At 36.3% G+C, this 21,034-nt stretch overlaps 1 protein-coding gene across 4 annotated transcripts in view; it reads left to right on the top strand.

The window, feature by feature from the left end:
- PSD3 (pleckstrin and Sec7 domain containing 3) overlaps window positions 1-21,034 on the top strand; it is a 594,054-nt gene that overhangs the window by 330,903 nt on the left and 242,117 nt on the right. For 3 of the 4 annotated variants that reach the window (XR_005371404.1, XM_038559855.1, XM_038559857.1), the window contains exon 10: window positions 13,902-13,973. The exons of the other annotated variant lie outside the window; for it this stretch is intronic. Coding sequence is in view for 2 of the 3 variants with exons in the window: in XM_038559855.1 (XP_038415783.1) it covers window positions 13,902-13,973 (72 nt within the window). In the remaining variant the exon portion in view is untranslated. The remainder of the gene's footprint in view (window positions 1-13,901; window positions 13,974-21,034) is intronic. 4 annotated transcript variants of the gene reach the window in all.

Genomic DNA, 21,034 nt, shown 5'->3' with positions numbered 1-21,034 from the left:
TCTGTCACATACTTTTTAGTCCCACTGACATATTACTCCCACATCCTTGTGGGTAGTAAAGTTAAAATTTTTTAAATGTTCTTTGATCTTCCACCCACTGATCTAGTAGACATTTAAGTTCAATACTGCAGCTGGGAGAAAGGGGAGTTGAAATATAATTTATACTGTTAAAAAAGCCTCAGAAATCACAGTCTCTATGTCGGCACTAGTTTAGAAATCATAACAATAAATTGACTTTCATTTTAGAATGTTATTAGTCATCACACTTTAAATTACATGGAATTACTATCTGTGACCTACTTAAAATGGTTGTCCTTGCACTGGGAACAACATGTGTATAGCCACTGGTTGACTTGTAGGCCCTCTACAAATCTGTCTTTTAATTGCAACCTGATTTTGAACATTGAGAGGTTAAATGAATACTGACTGATTCTAAATGGACTGGATCTTACTGGGTGAAGAAGTACAATGAGCTTTTGTTCAGGGAATTATCTAGTAAATAGTTAATAGTAATTAAGTACTTCCCCCCTGTTCTGTGTTAGTTAGGACACATTTTCCAGAGTGACCATCTGTTTATGCGGAGTGATTCCTAGAGCAGGAGTCGAGACACGCAGGTCCTCCTATAGCCATGATGGTACACTGTTCTGTGACCTTGGGCCAGGTACACACAGCTTCACTTTCCTCCTATATAAACAGAGACATTGCCTTATCATCTTAGTAAATGTCAATCTTTTTAATTTCTGAGATTTTTATGCTCCTGGTATTCTACAGAACTCTGGAGGAATATGAAAGGATCAATCCAGTTCCTTGGTCTCAGGTGGCTCAAGTACTTGGTTCTGATTACCTAGGACATGGTTGACTCATCCAAGCAGACATTTGTAGGCATATCTCAAAATGAATCTTACATCAAATAGCACTGTTTCTTCCCCCAGCCTTTTGGAGCCTCTCCTAGAAATTTGGTAGATTTTATTCAGAAATAATTGATCCTTAAAAGGAACCCATTAAGTGTATTTAAAAAAAAAAAAAAAAAAAAAAACAGAAATTGCATACATCTTGTTTTGCTAGCCCTGAAGAGAGTGCTCCAAAGTGGTATCCTGTGAGTCAGATGGCAGTGATATTCACTGGGGTTCTAAGAGCGGGTAGGCCTTTGTTCTCAGAGGGATGGGGACAGTGGGCAAAGTCTTCTTTCACCAAGAAAATTGATAGAATGTTCATGAAATCTCTTTGTTTACACTGGCTGATGAGGCTTACGCCTCAGTATAAATATTTTTATCTTCATGCTTGCTTTTAGAATAAAGGCTCCTTTTGGTTTCCCCAAATTCTGAGGAAGAGTGATATAAAATAAGAAAAATTAGAGGTGCTTGGATGGCTCAGTCAGTTAAGAATCGGACTCCTGATTTCCACTCAGGTCATATCAGGGTTGTGAGATTGAGCCCTGCCTAGGGCACTGTGCTGAGCCCAGAGCCTGCTTCAGAATCTCTCTGACCCTCTCCCTCTACCCCTCCTCAACCCCTCACCCCTGCTTGTGTTCCTGCTCTCTTCCTCAAAAAGAAAATAGGTAGAAAAAATTAAAACCTTTAAAAAAATCACCACTAATGATAAGTCACAAATTTTGAAAGTGACCTTTAACCTTCTTTGCTTTTCTTGAAGACTTGATGAGCTGTTGTAATTATGCATGTATTTAAAGCGCATTACATGAATGCATCTGCATCTCTGCTTATGGGTATTATATGCCATCTGCAGAGCACTGTGGGGGTGGTCAGGGAGGAGGATTTCATACTAGACTGGATTTTTCTTTCAGTTTTTCTGGCAGATTTCAGTATGAACTTCTTTAAGAATCTTTCCTTTTTCTTTTCTTCTGGTCAGTTTGCATATGATACTTTGTTTCTGTCCCATCAAGAGCTTCTCATTCTTGCTGCTTTTTGCTAATTATAAATAGCTCTAAATATATGTAATTCCAGTAGTTTGAGGATCTGGATATAGTTTTTTTTTTAAGTTTTTTTCCCTGCATTACTGCGTTTTACTCACCAAAATTGTGCTGTTTTTCCAGATTTATATTAAAATAGATTGTCAATTCAAAGGGTCTTAAGAGGTTCAGAGTGCAGTTCTGCCAAAAGTATAATCCAGTAAACATCTGGTAGTTCAGGTAGGTGGTAATGATTGGAATGTACCTATGTGCTTTATTGTCTAGTCCAATAAAACAGGGTCATGTTTTTATACCCAAAGCTAGGGCTTTGAGCTTCCTTATATATCCCAGCATGCTCCTCTACTTGCAGAATATCGCTGCAGATTTTCTCTGTACATACCATTTTTGCCATACTGGGTATGGTAGTTACCCTTAATGGGGTGGGTCAGAATGGAATAGTCATAATGGCCTGTGGGTTTCTATATTTTACACTTTGTGCACTGAGGACAAAATTTACATATCTTTACTTTTCTGTATTTTAGTGAGAGAAATGTAATACATCACTATGAACAGAAGAGAAATACCTCATTTCTATTTAAAAAAATTTTTTTTGAGTACAGTGTTACATTAGTTTCAAGTATACAACATAGTGATTTGACAAGTTTATACATTATGCTGTGCTCAGCACAAGTATAGGTACCATCTGTCACCATATAACACTGTTACAGTGTCACTGACTGTATTCCTTTTGATGTGCCCTTTATGGGCATTACTTATACATTACTTATTCCATAACTGGAAGCCTATATCTCCTACTCCCCTTCACCCAATTTGACCATCCTACTACCACTCTTTTACACTTACCCACTAGCAATTGAGTTTGTATTTACAGGTCTGATTCTGCTTTTTGTTTATTCATTTGATTTTTAGATTTCACATATAAGTGAAGTCATATGGTATTTGTCTTTCTCATTCTGGTTTTTTTCACTTAGCGTAATATCCTCTGGGTCCTTCCATGTTGTCACAGATGTCATGATCTCATCCTTTTTATGGCTGCATAATATTCCATTGTGTGTTTGTGTGTGTGTGTGTATTTTTATATAGTCACAGCTTCCTTATCTGTTCCCCTATTAATGGATGCTTAGGTTGCTTTCATCTCTTGACTAGTGTAAATAACAGTGCAAAAAGCATAGGGTGCATATATGTTTTTGAATTATTATTTTCATATTATTTGGGTAAATGCCCAATAATACAATTACTAAATCATAGAGTATCTCTTTTTAATTTTTTGAGGAACCTCTACACTGTCTTCCACAGTTGCTATGCCAGTTTGCATTCCCACCAACAGTGCACCAGGGCTCCTTTTTCTCCACATCTTTGCCAACATCTGTTATTTCTTGAGCTTTTGATTTTAGCCATTCTGACAGGTAACTCAGTTTTGATTTGCATCTCCGTGATGATGAGTGGTATTGAGTATCTTTTCATAAGTCTGCTGGCCATCTGTGTGTCTTAATTGGAGAAATTTTTCAAGTCTTCTGCCCGTTTTTAATTAGATTATTTGGCTTTTTGGTGTTGGGTTTGATAACCGCTTTACAGATTTGGAATATTAACCTTTTATCAGATATGTCTTTTGCAAATATCTTCTCCCATTTAGTAGGTTGTCTTTGTTTTGTTGTTTCCCTTACTATACAAAAGCTTTTAATTTTTTTATCATCCCAATAGTTTATTTTTGGTTTGATTTTCTTTACCTTAGGAGATTTTTATCTAAGAAAAATGTTGCTATGGCCAATGTCAGAGAAATTATACTGTCTGTGTTGTCTTCTAGGATTTTTGTGGTTTCAAGTCTTTCATCCATTTTATTTTTGTATGTGATATTAGAAAGTGTCCCAGTTTCATTATCTTGCATGTGGCTGTCCAGTTTTCCCACCACCCTTTATTGAAGAGACTGTCTTTTCTCCATTGTATATTCTTCCTTTTTCATAGATTAAGTGAACAGATAAGCATGGGTTTATTTCTGGGTTTTCTGTTCAGTTCCATTGATCTATGTGTCTGTTTTTGTGCTAGTATCATACTGTTTTGATTACTATAGCTTTGTAATGTATCTTGAAATCTGGAATTATGATATCTCCAGCTTTGTTTTTCTTCCTCAAGACCACTTTGACTACTCAGGGCCTTTTTTGCTCCATATAAATTTTAGGATTTTTTTGTTCTAGTTCTTGAAAAATGTTATTAGAATTTTGGTAAGGGATTACATAGACTCTGTAGATTGTTTTGAGTAGTATGGACATTTTAACAATATTAAATCCTCCAATCCATAAACATGAAATATCGTTCAGTTTTTTGTGTTATCTTCAATTTCATCAATATTTTAAATTTTTCAGAGTATAGGTCTTTCACCTCCTTGGTTAAGTTTATTCCTAGGTATTTTATTCTTTTTGGTACAATCATAAATGGGATTGTTTTCTTAATTTCTCTTTCTGCTACTTTGTTATTTGTGTCTAGAAATACTACCGATTCCTGAGTATTTTTTATCCTGCAACTTTACTGTATTCAAATTTATTACTTCTAATAGTTTTTTGGTGGAGACTTTAGGATTCTCTGGAAATAGTGACAGTGTAACTACTTTACCCATGTGGATGCCTCTTATTTCTTTTTCTTGTATGATTGTTGTGGCTAGGACTTACAGTATTATGTTGAATAAAAGTAGCAAGAGTGGACATCCTTATTTCTGATTTAGAGGAAAAGCTTTCAATTTTTCACCATTGAGTATGATGTTAGCAGTAGGTTTTTAATATATGGCTTTTATTATGTTGAGATATGTGCCCTCTAAATGTACTTTGTTGAGAGTTTTTTTATCATGAATGGATACTGAATTTTGTCAAGTGCTTTTTCTGCATCTATCGAGATAATCATATGATTTTTATCCTTTGTTTTGTGATGTGGTATATCATGCTCACTGATACTGAGCCATCTTTGCATCCCCATAATAAATCCTACTTGATCATGCTGAATGATTCTTTTTAAGTATTGTTGAATGTGGTTTGGCAATATTTTGTTGAGGATTTTTGCATCTATGTTCCTCGTGGATATTGACCTGTAGTTTTCTTTTCTTGTGATTTTGTCTGGTTTTGATATCAGGATAATGCAGGTAACTTATATTTTTTAATCATATGTGTTAGTATATAGCTTATGATGTACAAAATGTTTTCTTATTATCTCAAAATCTTTAGCAAAACAAAATATAAAATACCGAGTTTTGCTATTTACATATATGCTATCTTCCTACAAAGCTATTTGGTTAAATGAAACCACTTGACCATAAAAGAGGAGATGTAGGCAGTTTTAGGAATAAAAATAAAATATCCTAGAACAAGCAAGTCAGTCTTTCTCAGAGTTAGAGTTGTCCACAGATAAAATGTACTGCCTCTATAATTGTGGCTTCCGTGACCTGAAAGTGTTCAAGCATACTGGGCAGTTAGCTGGGATACTGAAGGAGAAGGTTCAGCTAAAAGAATAGTTGAACCAAATAACTTTTCAAGTGTTTCTCAAATAAGAGTCTATGGTTTATAGTTCATTACAGTTTAATACAGATGTGAATATTGTTTTAAACAAGATGACTAGTAATACATAATAAAGATGATGCCTTTGAATGTCTTCTATTTCTGCCAATGTTGCTTATGTGGCTTGAAATTTTTTTTTCTTAGGAGTCATCCTCAGATTAGAGATAAGGCAGTTGAAGTGTTTAAGTGAGGAACATTTCTACAATCCTAAAGTCTGACTCCAGAGTCTTTTTTTTAAAAGATTTATTTATGTATTCATGAGAGACACAGACTGAGAGAGAGAGGCAGAGACAGGCAGAGGAAGAAGCAGGCTCCTTGCAGGGAGCCCATTGAGGGACTCAATCCCAGATCTCAGTATCACGACCTGAGCCGAAGGCAGACGCCCAACCGCTGAGCCACCCAGGCATCCCTGACTCCAGAGTCTTAACTTTGATTTTGTATTTTATACTGTCATTTTAGAAACAGGATACATCCCATAAAGAAGCTGGCAGTTTTGTTAAAGATGAACCCGTAGTGATCTCGGTGCTACTAATCATCTCACATGACATCTTAAAAAAAACGAGGGGACTTTATATATGCTACACACCAAACGTGTTACTTTGACAGCCTCAGTGGCGTCTACTCATATTCCTCCTCCCAGGTGCTTTCTAGAATCTTGTTTATTAGCTGGAACAGGACAGAGTGCTCCTGAAACAGACTCCATGCCAATCAGAAGTCACAGACACCTAATTTTCAATCTCCCTCTTCATTCTTCCCTTTAACCTCATCCTGATCTAACTCTGTTATCACTTATATTCCTTAATCCTTTATTCTCACAAGTTCTCTACATCAGCTGCCTGACTGTTTTACAGATGTCTATGTCTGTTGGGTACAGTCTGAAGTTCTGTGATGTCTGTCTTTGCACATTGTCTAGGCATTTTTGCTAAACTCTGCTATCCTAATTTGCCTTCTTTTTTTTTTTAACCTGTTTTCCCATTTTAGTTTAGTTTTTTAATTTTTAATTTTTTATTTTTAACACCAAATCTCTTTACTTTCAAATTCATTATATCTCTAAGTTAAAAAATTTCCCTGACTTCCTACTTTCTTTTACTATCATTTCCTATTTTCCTCCTGCCTCTGTTTTTCATCTCCTAAGGGCTTTTGGTTTTTACTTCAGGTTGTTTGACATTTCAAGTTTTAGAAGACCTTATACTCAAGAACACAGCTGAGACATGAATATATGCAGTAGTCATGTATTTTCTTTTTATTAATATTTTATGACTATAAAATTACTAAATACTAGTTATAGAAAATATTTAAAGTATTAAAAATGCCTTCACTATTCCTGTAGCCCAGAGACAATATTTTTGAATATTTCCTTCTAGTCCTTTTTATCTATGAAGCTGAATGGTTTAATCTCTTTGTAATCCCTTCCTCTGCCTACTTTCTTAGAAAAACTAAAACCAAAAACACATACAATAGTATGCAAAAGGTAGGTGTCTTTTATAATTTCTTATGGGGAGAAAAAGGTAATGGATAGCATGGGAAAACAGATAAACATTACTGATGATTCTAGAGAAATGAACATGAATGAATAAATGGATGAAAGGATAAAGTGTGAGTGTAAAAGAGTGTTATTTACACTATAACTTTGTGTGGTGTTCTTTTAGTAAATGGAGGTAGGTGGTTTGCATGGGAGCAGCAGGAGGTAAGAAACAGTCAAAGCCAGCTGACAGTGGAAGGTTCATGGAGGGTTCACTGGAGCCCATGTGAAAACTGCACACCCCCCCCCCCCCCGTACTGAATATCCTTGAAAAAAAGAACCCTGTTACAAAGTGGGAAAAGGGGAACGCCTGGGTGGCACAGTAGTTAAACGTCTGCCTTTGGCTCAGGTCATGATCCCAGGGTCCTGGGGTCCAGTCCCACATTGGGCTCCCTGCATGGAGCCTTCTTCTTCCTCTGCCTGTGTCTCTGCCTCTTTCTCTGTGTCTCTCATGAATAAATAAACAAAATCTTAAAACAAAAAAAAAAATTCAAGTGGGAAGCGATGCACAAGAGCATGACTCCCAGAGGCAGGACACAGTGGGTACCTTCTTAAGCCACCTGCTGCCACAAATCCTTCTGAGCTGTCTTTGGCATTTGGTTTGAACCCTGTGGAACATTTTCTATGTTCTTTTATTTACCAAGTGTCAACTTGTCTCCTTTAGTATAGGAAGGGGAGCTGAAGCAGGTGAAAGTTTGTGACATGGAAAGAATGATTGGTTCAGATTTAATTTATGTGTGGAAAAAAAAAATCACTAAGGCAGGCTGTATGGAAAAAAAGCCAAATAATGTTTTTTCTGAGTCTGTCAAGATGGCAGGAATTCATCAAAGCCAGTATTGTGGTTGCTCTGTGTAGAAAAAGGTAAGAGAAATTATATAAATAACTAATATACAAATACACGAAATAGATAATATATCAAGAGATGTATAAAACTGACTCCTTTCTGCAATTTTATGTCTTCTTTTAAAATTGGAGCAAAATATGTTTAGGCTCAAAAGGCCAAAACATTATAATTGTAAAAATAAAAGCAAATTAGAATGTTTTGACCACAGTTGAGATGTGTGACCTCACACCAGTAACAGGTGCTCCTGGCAAAAGCAAGACAATTGCTTAACTTGGTATATACTTAAGGAAAGTTCCCCTAATTCTCATTCTGGAACATTTTTTAAATTGACATTTTCTTTTAAATGGCTTCACTCCTTGTTAAAAAAAAAAAAGGTAGGTCTGTTGTAAATGTAATCTTGGGGTGTAATGCTTACTACCTGAAACATGATTTACTTTGATGGCTTATTTATTTTTATTTAATCCTGTTGTTTTGGTTTTGTTTTGTGTACTGGAGAAGAAAACAAAAAGCCACTGTTGATACTGGGACTCCTTTAAAAAGGCTGATTTCATTTCTGCTGGCTAATTTTCATTTTCTTTTCTAACTGCACCATTTTTTTCATGTTTGAAGAGCTTCAGGTTTCTAAGTCCAGGGGTTTGAATTTTTTTTTTTTTTTTTAAGTAGGTGCATCCTGGTCAACCACATGTCTTTGGAGGCTGGCAGGAGACATCTGCCCAAGGTTGGGCCAGCGGCCATCGTACCACCCTTCTCTGTCCTGGGGGAGGTGGAGACGGTCATATTCACACTTCTATCTCTGTAACAGAGATAAAATTGAGAGATACTACCTTGTAGTTATTCCTTTTGATTTCTAAAATTCTCATTCTGATGAGATCAAATTAGCCATTTTTGTATTTTAAAGAATTTATTTATTTATTAATGAGAGACACAGAGAGAGGCAGAGACATAGACAGGCAGAGAGAAGCAGACTCCATGCAGGAAGCCCAACGTGGAACTCGATCCCGGGTCTCCAGGATCACTCCCTGGGCTGAAGGCAGACGCTTAACCACTGAGCCACCCAGGCATCCCCAAATTAGCCATTTTTAAACCATTGACTAAAGCAGACATGGAGAATAGTTTATAAAACGATAAAATGATCTATTATAAAGGTTAATCAGATCATGCTACTCTGCATAAAATCCTTCATCCTATAACTAACCTCCACACTTAGAAAAACAAATTTAGACTCCTTATCAAGACCTGCAAGGCTCCTGTGATCAGACTCCTGACACTGACCCTCTAACCTCACCCCCACCTCATGTCTTGCCAGTTTTTTTCTGGCTGCACAACCTTCAGCCCATTGGCCTTCTTGCCACTCTGTGAATACAATAAGCTCATTCCTACTCTCAGCCTTTTTATTGTTTCACACACTCAGAACTTAATCAGCAGCCTCCTCAAAAATTGGATTCTCAGGCGTGTATGCCTCTGCAGTGCCTGAAAAGGTAAAAATTGTATTACTTTTATCCTTGCTGCTCAGGTTCAGATTTGTGATTTAGGTTTGGCCATCCAGATTCCAAGTGAGATGGACATAAGCCGTGAAGAGGCCGAATCTGCTTGTAATAGTGCTCCTCTTTCTGCTGGAGTTTCATTTTTCTGTAGCTTCCATGGCAGATATGCCAATGTCCATTGCTTGTGTACCTATCCAGAGGCAGGATGAAGGGCCAGTTATGTTTGAGGTTAGGTGGTTCTGATGGCAGCACTGTGTCCTGATCGTGGTCAGGGCAGTGGCCCTGATAGTGGTGCTGTTCTGTGGTACAGCTCTGCTACTATTTCCTGCACACTCAGCCAGGATTTTTTCATTAGCCCTTCTAGCAATCTATAAACTGTTTAATATCTGGTAAATCACAGTCTTAAACTTCCTAAATAGATTCCTTTCTCTGCACTTACACCCTGACCAGTATTTGTGCTGTGCCTATTCTCTCAAGTAGCACTTACCCACCCCGACCATTACATTCTGTTATCTTACTCACTTCATGTTCTTCATAGCACCTAAGCAACCTGGAATGATTCGTGCATTTGCTTATTCATATGTTGGTGGGTTCCCTCACTGAAATCCATGTTCTAGGAGGGTAGATGCTCTTTGTTTTAGTGTGCCCCTCTATACCCAAAACAATGCCTGACATGTAGTAGTCTCAGTACATATTTATTGAAAGAATCTCTTTGCCAATCCAGTTTTGGGGTAGCTTCTGAGAGAATTGAGATAGAAACTAAAGACCTAAATGGGGTTTGGTAAAAAAAAAAAAAAAAGAAAGAAAAACAAGCATTATTAATAAGTGATATCCATCATGGGCTATAAAGAGCAGCAAGGCATGTGTTTACCATGCCTGCCGTAGACTTTCACAGATGAGGCACAGTGTTTAGAAAGCATTGATACCTGTGTTTAGAAAGCATTTTCAAGTAATTTAATATTTGATACCTGTGTTTAGATACCTGTGTTTAGAAAGCATTTTCAAGTAATTTAATATTTTTAAAAATCTGTTATGTTTAATAAATATAACAGATAAGTCTTTAGACTTAGTCTCTAGAAATAAGTCACATTTTAAAATTATTGCCAATTTATAAGCTATGTAATTTAGAATTTGTAGAGTGCTTACTTTTCTTGAACAATCAGAATTAGGATAATTTAAAGAATAGCAGAATGTTTTCTTCAAGTGTTACAGTTTGTAGATGGACAATAAACAAATACATACATGAATACATTAATAAAATTAATGTCCTAAAATTGGGTGTTTAAATCTGCTGAGTTTAGACCATTGCTTTTTAAATTGCAGGTTACTGGATCATTAAATTAATCTGTTTTGTAACTAGCATTTCTTTCATTAAAATGGAATAGAAAAAATGCAAGTACATGTAGGAAAAGTACCTATGGGAAAAGTATTACTTTCTGAAATTTTTGTTTCAGATATATATTTGTGTCTTGTATGTGCTGGGTCATGATGAAAATGTTGTTACTGAATATTGGAGTGAAACTGCCTGAAAAAAACATGGGAGAGGCAACTGTATGATCCACAATTCATCAGTGATAGAGCTTTACCCAGCAGTACCGCTGATATTGAAAGTTTGAAATTTGGGGACTCCTGGGTGGCTCAGTGGTTTAGCACCTGCCTTTGGCCCAGGTCGTGGTCCTGGAGTCCCGGGATCGAGACCCACATTGGGCTCTCTGCATGGAGCCTGTTTGTCTCTCTCTTTCTCTCTCTCTCTCTCTCTCTGTCTCTCATGAAAAATAAAATCTTTAAAAAAAAAGAAAGTTTGAAATTTGCCTGTGGATGACCTTACTGTTTTTTAAAGCTGTCATACCCTACTCGACCAAACAAAAACTGTGACCTCTGCCTTCCGGAGAAGACAGATTGGTATTTGTTTTAATTCAAGCACTCTTTGGGGAGGCTCTTACTTCCTGTTCCAAACTTTCCAATCTCACATGGTACTCTTCTGAGGAGTATAATAATTTTTCTCTATCCTGTTACATTTCCAATGAGCCTTACATTAGAAGCTAAAATTAGCAGGAGGTAATATACACAAGACCAAGCTAATAGACTCTGAATCCCAGTTCTACTACTACTGCCCTTGGGAATGTTATTAATTATCTGAGTCTTGCTGTGTCTATGAAATATGGGTGTGGTGACAGTATCTATCTCATAGTCTTGTACTTTTTTTTTTCCAGGTAATTTGTAAACGAGTGCTCAGGACTATAACTTGGAATAGTAAATATGATTGCTGCAGGGCTGCTGCCCATAAATCCTAAGCCTACATGCCCTGAAACTGCCAAATTAATGTGGTCAGAAATCAGTTGCACAAATATTTTTTGAGAATCTACTGCTCACCTGTTGCTGTGGGGAATATAGAAAGTTTCAAGGAGCTTATAGTTCTCTGCAGAGGAAAAGTCTCATATACTTGACACGTGAGTGGAGCAAAATAACTGGTAGTGCTGCTGTGAATTAGAAAAGAAGGAATAAGGGTTCCTGGAAAGGAGAGGAGAGTGAGCTTGGAGGTGTTTTTTTTGAAAACACCTTGTTGCTCTCTCTCCTCAAAATGAAATCTGAATCCCAGTTTATTAACTTATGGACTTAAATAACTTTATCTGAGCCTTTTATTAGCAAATTCTTTTCCATTGCTTAAAACTACAAGACCATATTATATGTAGAAGATTTTGGGGGGTAGCATCAGGACAGAGAGAGTTAGATGAATTGAATGTTTAACGTCATTGAGCTAATAAGGCATCTTGATATAACAGTTTCCAATAGAGATGAGTGTGCAGTGGACCACAAACTTCAGAGTTCCTTAGCTGTAGCTTCTGTATTCATCTCTGTGCTTGGAGATTGCCAATTGGACCAAAAATATATCTAGCCTCACTAGCTCAGGCTTCTTCCCCTCTGGAATGTACAGGGATGGGCACTGCCAGTGCTTTTGTGTATGGCTCTTTTGCTCTTCTTCCTTGGCTAATAAATAGCTGACAGTGTGTATTTCTTTAGATACTGTAATATATGCGGTCAGCATGAATACTTCTGGCTTGTTGAGGTAACTTTTTGAACTACTGTATGATTATGTAATACATAGTTATAATAGAAAAATTAGGAAATAAATATAAGCAAAACAAGAGAAAAATTCTCCCATAATGACATTTTGCAGAATAGCATTCCGTTGGATATTTTTTCAAATAGCTTTGCTACATAACAAACAACCCCAAAATCTTGATGACCTAAATCAGATTTATTTCCTTCTCCTATTACATATTGGTGGTTGTGGAATGGCTATGACTGATCTCTGCTCTGCTCCAAGTGTCTTCTCATTTGGAGATCCAACCTGGACAAGGGGTTCTTCTGTGTACAGGCCCATTCTTGTGGTAGAAGGAAGACCAGGAGAGGCTGAACCCAACCACAACGAACTTAAAGCTTCTACTGGTGTGTGACATAGATCATATTTAAATACTCATATGCTGTTCGCCAAAGCAACTTACATGGCTGTGGCCAACATCAATGGGGTAGGTAGGTTTTCTTGGGAAACCTTGGGAGAAGGGTGTATATAGGGATTTGTGAAAAACAGTACAATTTGCGATAGTTTTGGTCACAAATATTCCTTCACACCCCAAATATACATGTATCCAGTAAAACAACAACTACGTTCTACTTTCCTGTTCATGAATACTAACTTCCTTCCACAGGCAAACATACTCTTACCCCCTCTCCAAAGAAGAGACATCCAAGAACAGCCTGTGTTGCATTCTTCATGGGTTTTATAATATAGCCATAAATGAAAACAAATTTAAGTGGTGTGGTCTTCTTTTTTTCAATTCATATAATAAATAGTCTTTCCATATCCATTTATATTTTAATAAAATTTTAGTGCTTGCATTGCATTTCATTATTTATGGCATACGGGTTTTTACCAGTCCTCCTGTTAGTAGACATTTGTTTTTAGTTTTTGCTATTTTAAACACCTGTTTAAACATTTGTTTTATTTCTCAGTTATTTACTTAGGAATTGCTGAGTCAAAGGATAAATTCATATTTTTAGTGCTTTTCCTTTGTATTATAAAATTATACTCCAGAAAGGCTATTCTGTGCTGTTTCTGGACCAGTTTGACAGGTTAAAATACTATCTTATTGTTTCCTTTTTAAGTATTAATTTCCTTTCCTTATGTTTATTGAACATTTTAGTATTCATTTTTGAATCGCCTGCTTATTACTTTTTTCCAATTTTTTGAATTGGGTTTTTCATCTTTTTTTTTCTTTGATTCATCTCTAAAATTTGTATTTTAACGATTTTTTAATCTTTGTCTCTCACCTATGCTGCTTATTTTTTTTCTGGCCTGTCTTTTATTTATTTTATTTATTTTTTCTGGTCTGTCTTTTAACTCTATTTTTTAAACTTTTGGTTTCTAAATATTAATCAGGGCAAAAACCTTATGGATAGTATATTGAGTAGAATGCAGGAAATAGACGCACTGAGACAGGGCAGAAGGTCTCTCAGTAACTGGGAGGGCCTGGGGTGAAACTTGAAGAGCAGGAAGCACTGAGATTCTCTTTCTTTCCTCTAGACTCCGTATTTAACGTTTCCCCCCGCTGTGGACATGTATCTTCCCAGAACCGGAGCATTCTTCATTTATCTAGTAAGAGAAAAAATGTTCAGAATAAAGTAAATAATCTTTATTTTAGTGGCAGTAAAGTTAGTGATTGAAAAGAATACAGAAGTGTATGTTTTCAATTGGGAAGCGATACTTTGGTACATCATGCCTTGCTTTGATTTTTGCTTTTTCATCCTTTTGGCATCTTTATTTTAGGTCTTACTGCCAGGAAGTTAGTTTTCAATTAATCAGCTTTTTTTCTTTATCTTCTTTTTCTTTGTTTTTGTTTGTTTGCTTATTTGTTTTTAAATCAGTGCCACAGTTTTAGGAACAAACCGGTGATGTTGCAGTATTTTCAGGGTTAAAAGCACTTTGATTAATGTGAAATTCATGGCAATATACTTCAAGCCAAATGCTGAAAATGATTGCTTTGAGATTCAACTGCATTCATTTCTCTTGGTTTTAGAATGCAATGTTTACTTACTAATTTTCTGGCTTAGTGTTCTATATTCTCATTAGAAACACACTCATGTTATTTTACTTTAAAAAAAAAAATGACCCTAAAGGTTGGCAACTGATCTTTTAGAAATAGCATCCATTGTAATGGATATATATCACCCAGTCTTCTGTGGAAGTTATTTGTATGTTATTTATCTTAACTAACAGTTGTACTTCCAGGGAAATTCTCTATGTGGGAGTGTGTTTTCTGTGGGTGATTATTTACACCAACAAAAATGGCACATTGTTATTTATATTCTTAGAAATTTATTTTAAACTTGTCCTTGAAAAGTAGATGGCTGATCTCCTCAGAGTTCAAATAATCTCCTGCTAATGAAGAATTGACGGAAAACCATTTTGGTTTCAACCCCTTGAATCAAGTCAGATTAAGCACCTTTAGGTACCTGGAGGGGACAATGACTATATAACTGTGGGTAAGCCATTCCTGAGCGAAGTGGGTCCTAGGTAGCTGCAGGTCTCATTTGCATGTTGGTCAGTGAGCTTCACTCTCTTTTACAACCATGGAAGACACATGAGAAAAATCACTGTCATGGTTCATAGACTATGAATTCAACAAGAAAACACCTTCTATAACCAGGAGAATAATAAGAAAGCTCAGGGACTGTTGGTGCCTTCTTTTTGATGGAGTCCTAGCAGCAAAGAATTAAAGGACACTTTATGCAGCTCTTGACACTGACAAATAAGAGTTTTCTCTTGCTAGAATTTCTCCCAGTTCTAGTCCTCACAAAAACCAAGACAGTTATTAGAAAAGAGATAAGCGAAGGATATTTTAGTAGAACGTGAACATGGCCCTGGCAAGCAGTGTGCAAAATAATAAAGTGCCTTTTGTAAAGAGTACCAATTAAGGTATAGATATTTTACAAATAACATTTGTAATAACATTTTATGTCATTTCCATCTTATAACTCTGAGAACAATCCCTAAGTAGGTGATATGTATATGCGTACATATATATATACATATATATATGTACGCATATACACATACACAAGATTTCCTTATTTTACAGAATTGAAAACTACAGCTTAACATATAGCATAGTTCCCTTGGCAGAAAATGGCACATCTCCCCATCCCACCCCCCCATCTTTCTCAACCACTGTACTGTGTTTGTGTGTGCTGCAGTATAATATTCTTAATTGATCAGGTCATGTTTTGAAGTTATTAGGGAGAAAGAATGTGGGTCTTAGATATAGAGTTACAAACAGTTCCATCTATTTCAAGACTATTTTAAGCATGTAGAAGCAACTGCTGGTTACAAATTGGAAGGTTTCAGCCTTCCTCTGCAGATGGATGAGCTATCAGTGTAATACCCGCAGTGATAAACGTCACTCAGAGTATCTGAAGGCAACACCACAATTCCTGGGAAACATCTGCCTTGAGAAGTACAGTGTTAAAACTAGATCTTGAGTTTTTTTTTTGTTTTGTTTTGCTTTTATTTTCAGTTCTTTCACATAGTTTTCAAACAATATGTAGGCAAAAAGTCCCAAGAGCCATAAGTCGTCCTATGAACGTAGTATTACACATGGAGACATTTTCATGATTTTTTTTGTGTGTCAGATTGAAAAAGATTGAAATGAAGTATTGTCCATAAGTCTCTACTTCCTAAGTAGGTTTTTACACCCTTGGGAGAGCTTATGGCTATGCTATTGTAAGGCTTATTGTAAGTGGTAAATAATTCCATTTTAAAAATAAATATCCACTTAAAGACAAATACTAAACATTATCAGATAAACTCATTGCATTTGAAGAAAATTCACCTTGACAGATACATGTGCATATCTTGGAATTTATTTGTTGTGTCCTGTTGGGAAACCATTTTTTGTTTCTTTCTACAATGAAGAACTTATAATGATAGCCTTTGCACTCTTTTGGTTTAACTGGATTGTAATATAAATGATCAACTATAGTCTTTTGATAATTGTTAAGATTGCTTTGTTCTGTATGAGAGGTCCTTTGCTATATGCTAGGTTTTAAGTTGTGCAGTCTTCACGTAGGGACATGTTAAAGTAGCATACTTTATACAGGTTTGAAATTTATAGCGAGCTGAATGAAACTTGTTTTGTCATTGAAATTATTTATATCAACTCAAAATATCCAACTCCAACTTTGAGCTATACCAACTCAAAGTATCATTTCCAAAAAATGACCAAAAAAAATTTTAGTTGTAATTTAAGATGTTATTTTATGAAATTGTGAAACTTTAAATCTGCCAGGGCCTAAGAGGTCATACCCTCTGTACAGATGAGTAAACTGAGGCCTTGAGATGTGAAGAGATTCTTCCAAGGTTGCTTCAACTTCACTTAGGGTTTTGAATCTCAGCCTAGCACACTTTCTATTCCACTGCTTCTTTAGACGTAGGCAGAGGTAAAGAAAGAAAAGACGAGGGGCACCTGGGTGGCTCAGCCAGTTAAGTATCTGCCTTCAGCTCGGGTTATGATCCCAGGGCCCTGGGCTCGATCCCCACCTGAGATCAAGTCCCATGTTGGCAGGGAGACCACTTCCCCTTCTCCCTCTGCCTGCTGCTCCTCCTGCTTGTACTGTCTCTCGCTCTTTCTCTTTGTCAAATAAATAAATAAAATCTTTAAAAAGAAATGAAGGACGAAGGGACAAAAGGAAAGGAGGCCTCAATATTCTGTAGATTGGTCTTTAGTGTGATGTGAAATCCATTGGTTTCAGAGTCTAGTAGTTTAGAGGTTTGGCTTCTGTTACTGTCTTTGCCCTTGCTAATATTGGTCTTATTTTCCTCTTAAATAAAAACTATTTTTTGCAGTGTTTTATGTATCTGGTCCTATTTTGGTGTTTCGTTGGTTTCTGATGGGAAAGAGAATGTTTATACATTTTGTTTTATAAAAGGGAGTTTCTTTAAATCTTTATTCTACAGAGTACAGATCATATATAAACAGGTAACTGTGTTTAATTATAAAATTATAAACCCCTAAACAGCTGCTTGGAAGCCATTATTCCATTCTGCAGGCCTGCTAAATGATGAAGCTGTGCTTCTGCTTAGTCTTAGCTCCCAAAGCAAATTGTTGATTTTCTTAAACAGTTTTCAGATTATTAGAAGTATATAGCAGGTGTAGATGGTAGGTGTAGGATTTGGCCTGTAAGCAATGTTCACACTGTTTAGTGATGTTTTATATCTTTAAGAACTTGATCCAAAAAAAAAAAAAAAACCAGCCACACTGTAGAAAGTACATCATATTTCCAGTTATTAATATGAATAAATATACCCTTTTGATGACTCATTCATTATAATCTATAATATATCAGCCTATATTATAAATTCTGGGACTTTATGTAGCTTTTTAAATTATATTTAATTAACTGATTAAGAAATCTGTTTTCAGAGTGAAATAGATCTTTGTTTTTAAAAGATATGTCTAATGCTAACACGAGAGCCCCCAAAAGTGGTGATTAATTTCTTAGGTCCCATTTGGTTAAATCTTGGCTTAGGAAAATGATAACAGGATTTGGCTGAAGTAAGACTCTATCAAATCCTCTTGCAAAGAAGGAAGCCTCACCACATTAAAATTTTCAAGGAATTTTGTCATTGATTAACTAACGGCCTGTGGGAAAAAGTTTATTCTTGGAAGTAAGTTTAAAAAGTTAACCATTCACCGGTGGTCAGTAAAGAAAGGAAGAAATAAAAGCAGAATATATAGAATCTCTTGCTTTTTGTTTTTTTAAGGCCTCTTTACAATTTACACGATGTGTAGTACTAGGAAGAAAACTAATAAACTTTGTTTAAATAATGGAAATAATTAAAATGCTTTACATCTTACTTTTTCATCTGTCTTAAAACACTCATTCTGGAGTGCCTGGCTGGCTCAGTCAGTGGAGTATACAACTCTTCATCTCAGGGCCGTGAATTCAAGCCCCGCTTTGGACTTAAAGTTTAAAAAATAAATAAAATAAAATAAAATGTAAAGTAAAATTTAATTTAATTTAAAAACCCATTTTGTATCTCAATATGCCGATCCAAACCTTTCTTATGATTAATTTATCTTTCCTACTACGTGAATTACCACATACCACGTTGTCACCATGAAAGTAAACTGAAATCAAATATTGGGTCCTCTTTCTTAATTGCAACTAGATCTGTCAGTTAGGTAGGCTAAATTGCGATAGTAAATAATCTCAGATTGTATAATGGCTAAACACATTAGAAGTTTATTTTGCTTCTTACCCAGTTGTCCAAGGCAGGTATTCCTGGTGAGCAAGTTGTTGCTTTTTTCTATGAAGAAAAATAGCAGTCAGTTTCCATTTTTTAGCTTTAACAAACCCAGGGACACCTTAATTTTTTTTATATCTGGCTTGTAAAAGGAGAAAGAGGACATGGGGGGCAGGCAGGGAGAGGGAGCTCCTTCTTAAAAAGCTTTGACCTGGAAGTGGCACATGTTCCTTCCACTCACATTCCATTGGCAGGCATCTTGCTGCAAGTGGAGCTGAGAAACAGTGGGTGTTTCCAGCAACAGCCCTATTAGCCTTAAGTTAATTCTACCTGTTTTCTTTTTACTCATTTTAATGAGTTTACTAGAAAATTTTAAAGTACGTATGTTTCATTATATTTCTCTTGGACAGTACCTGCCCCCAATTTTTCCCCAAAACTAACGATGGTATGATTTAAGACTGAACACCTCTTCCCTGTCCTAGTTAGAATGGATGAAAGTGGTAGAGCCAAATTTGTTAGAACTAGCTTAATCAAAACTAAGTATTTCCTGATAAACTTAATTGATGAGTATGACTTGATGAGTGATTATGCTACTGTATTACTGTGATATAGCTCTCATCAGTCCTTGTTGTTGTTCTTTGTAAAGAAGCTTTTCCTTCTGCTAGAGGTCTTTAGTCTTCTTAGAGACTTATCTCCAGAGAATTTTAGAATTGCACAGAATAGCTGTGGTCCATTTTTCACACTATTTGTCTTAGATTCTCTGTTTCCATTTATTGGTTCCTCTTATATTAAAATGTATTGGATTGTATTGGATTGTTTTTCCGGTTGCTTGGGTGGCTCAGTCAGTTAAGTGTCCATCTTTAGCTCAGGTTATGACCCTGGGGTCCTGGGTTCAAGCACCTAGTGGGGCTTCTCACTCACTGGGGAGTCTGCTCTCCCTCTACCCCTTCCCCACTGCTTGTGCTTGTGTGGGCGTATTCACACTCTCAAATAAATGAATAAAATCTTAAAAATAAATAAATAAAATGTGTATTGGATTTTAATATCTAAGAGTTAGTAGTATTTTGAGGGGGTGGTATAAATTTCCATATACTTGGCTAGCTCTAAGGATCCCTTTGAATGACTGCCACTAACCTAAAAACCATTTTATTATCAGAATAATTTAGATTCATTATCTAAGTAAGACATGGAAGAGCTTTCATCTAGAAAGGTAACCTCACATTTTAATTAATTTGAGTTTGGTAGGATATTTTTCCAAAAGACTTGGGAGCACTGTGTCAAGGGGAACATGTAAGCAGAGTTGGCTGGTGGGTGGGAATGGTGGGTTGCTGTTTAAGCCATAGGAAATAAGAATGTTTTATTAATGATTATTTACTGTTTATAGCCCAGGCTTAAATAGGTACCAGGATCTTTTTAATCTTCATTGCTTAAGTGAAACTCTGGCTTGAGCTGCTTTATTGTTCATGAAACTTGGACAGGAGTATTTTCTGATCTCAAAATCAAGTCTTTCAGAGCATCAGGATCTAGCTTTACTATTCAATTATCACAAATACATCTTCTATATATCAGGTGCTATGCTAAGTGCTTCATCTGTGTTTCCTGTCTCTACCATCTTCCATAATGACATTGTAATAACCACAATTGTTGACTCCCCTCCTCCTCAAAAAGGAAACTGACCTTTGGTAAGGATAAAAAGAATTTGTTGGAGGGTCATCAGGTAGCTCATAGAATGGAGGGGGAGATTATTTGAGAATCGTAGTGGAAAATGGGCTCCTTCCAAGGCAGGCTGACAGCAGAGGAAAATATCAAGTTGCTTCCATGAGAAAGGTGCAGTTAGGACCCTGCACCAGCCACCAGGACTGTAACAGGAATGCTCTGTTACTGCCTCTCCCTTGGGAGCACCAGGTGGTCAAACCTAGGTCACAGGGCCTCTGCTGCCAGCTTACACAGACAGAGACTATCTGGACCCCACCTCTGGCCTGCAGTAGGGGTTTCCCCCAAAGTAGGAAGTTGTTCTTGATGAGTAGCCTAAAATCAACAAATGTACACTGAGTTGTTACCCCTGTTTTTCGCTGAGATTTCAAGAATTCACATAAATTACCTAAAGTCATACATCCAGTCAGTGATGAAGCCAAGGTTTAAACTCTAGTCTGTTTTGGCTCATAACCTTACATTTTACTGCTGTCTTAAGGCTGTTAACCTTGTAGAAGCCACAGCTATAGTCTTGTCCACATTGAAATTTGAATGAAGCAAGGAGTATTAAATAGAAAATCTGTTGCTTTGTTTAGTTAGTTTTGTTTTTTGAAGGTTGCACATTTCCAGCTGGTCTGGTTCCATTGGAAAAATCTGGCTCAGTTTGAGAAGTTGATCATTGGATACTCTATAATATATATATAGTCTAGTCTAGCCTTTGT

This window comes from Canis lupus, chromosome 16 (assembly GCF_011100685.1).
Source record: "Canis lupus familiaris isolate Mischka breed German Shepherd chromosome 16, alternate assembly UU_Cfam_GSD_1.0, whole genome shotgun sequence".
In the NCBI taxonomy this organism is placed as follows: domain Eukaryota; kingdom Metazoa; phylum Chordata; class Mammalia; order Carnivora; family Canidae; genus Canis; species Canis lupus.
This window is presented reverse-complemented; position numbering and strand designations above follow the sequence as displayed.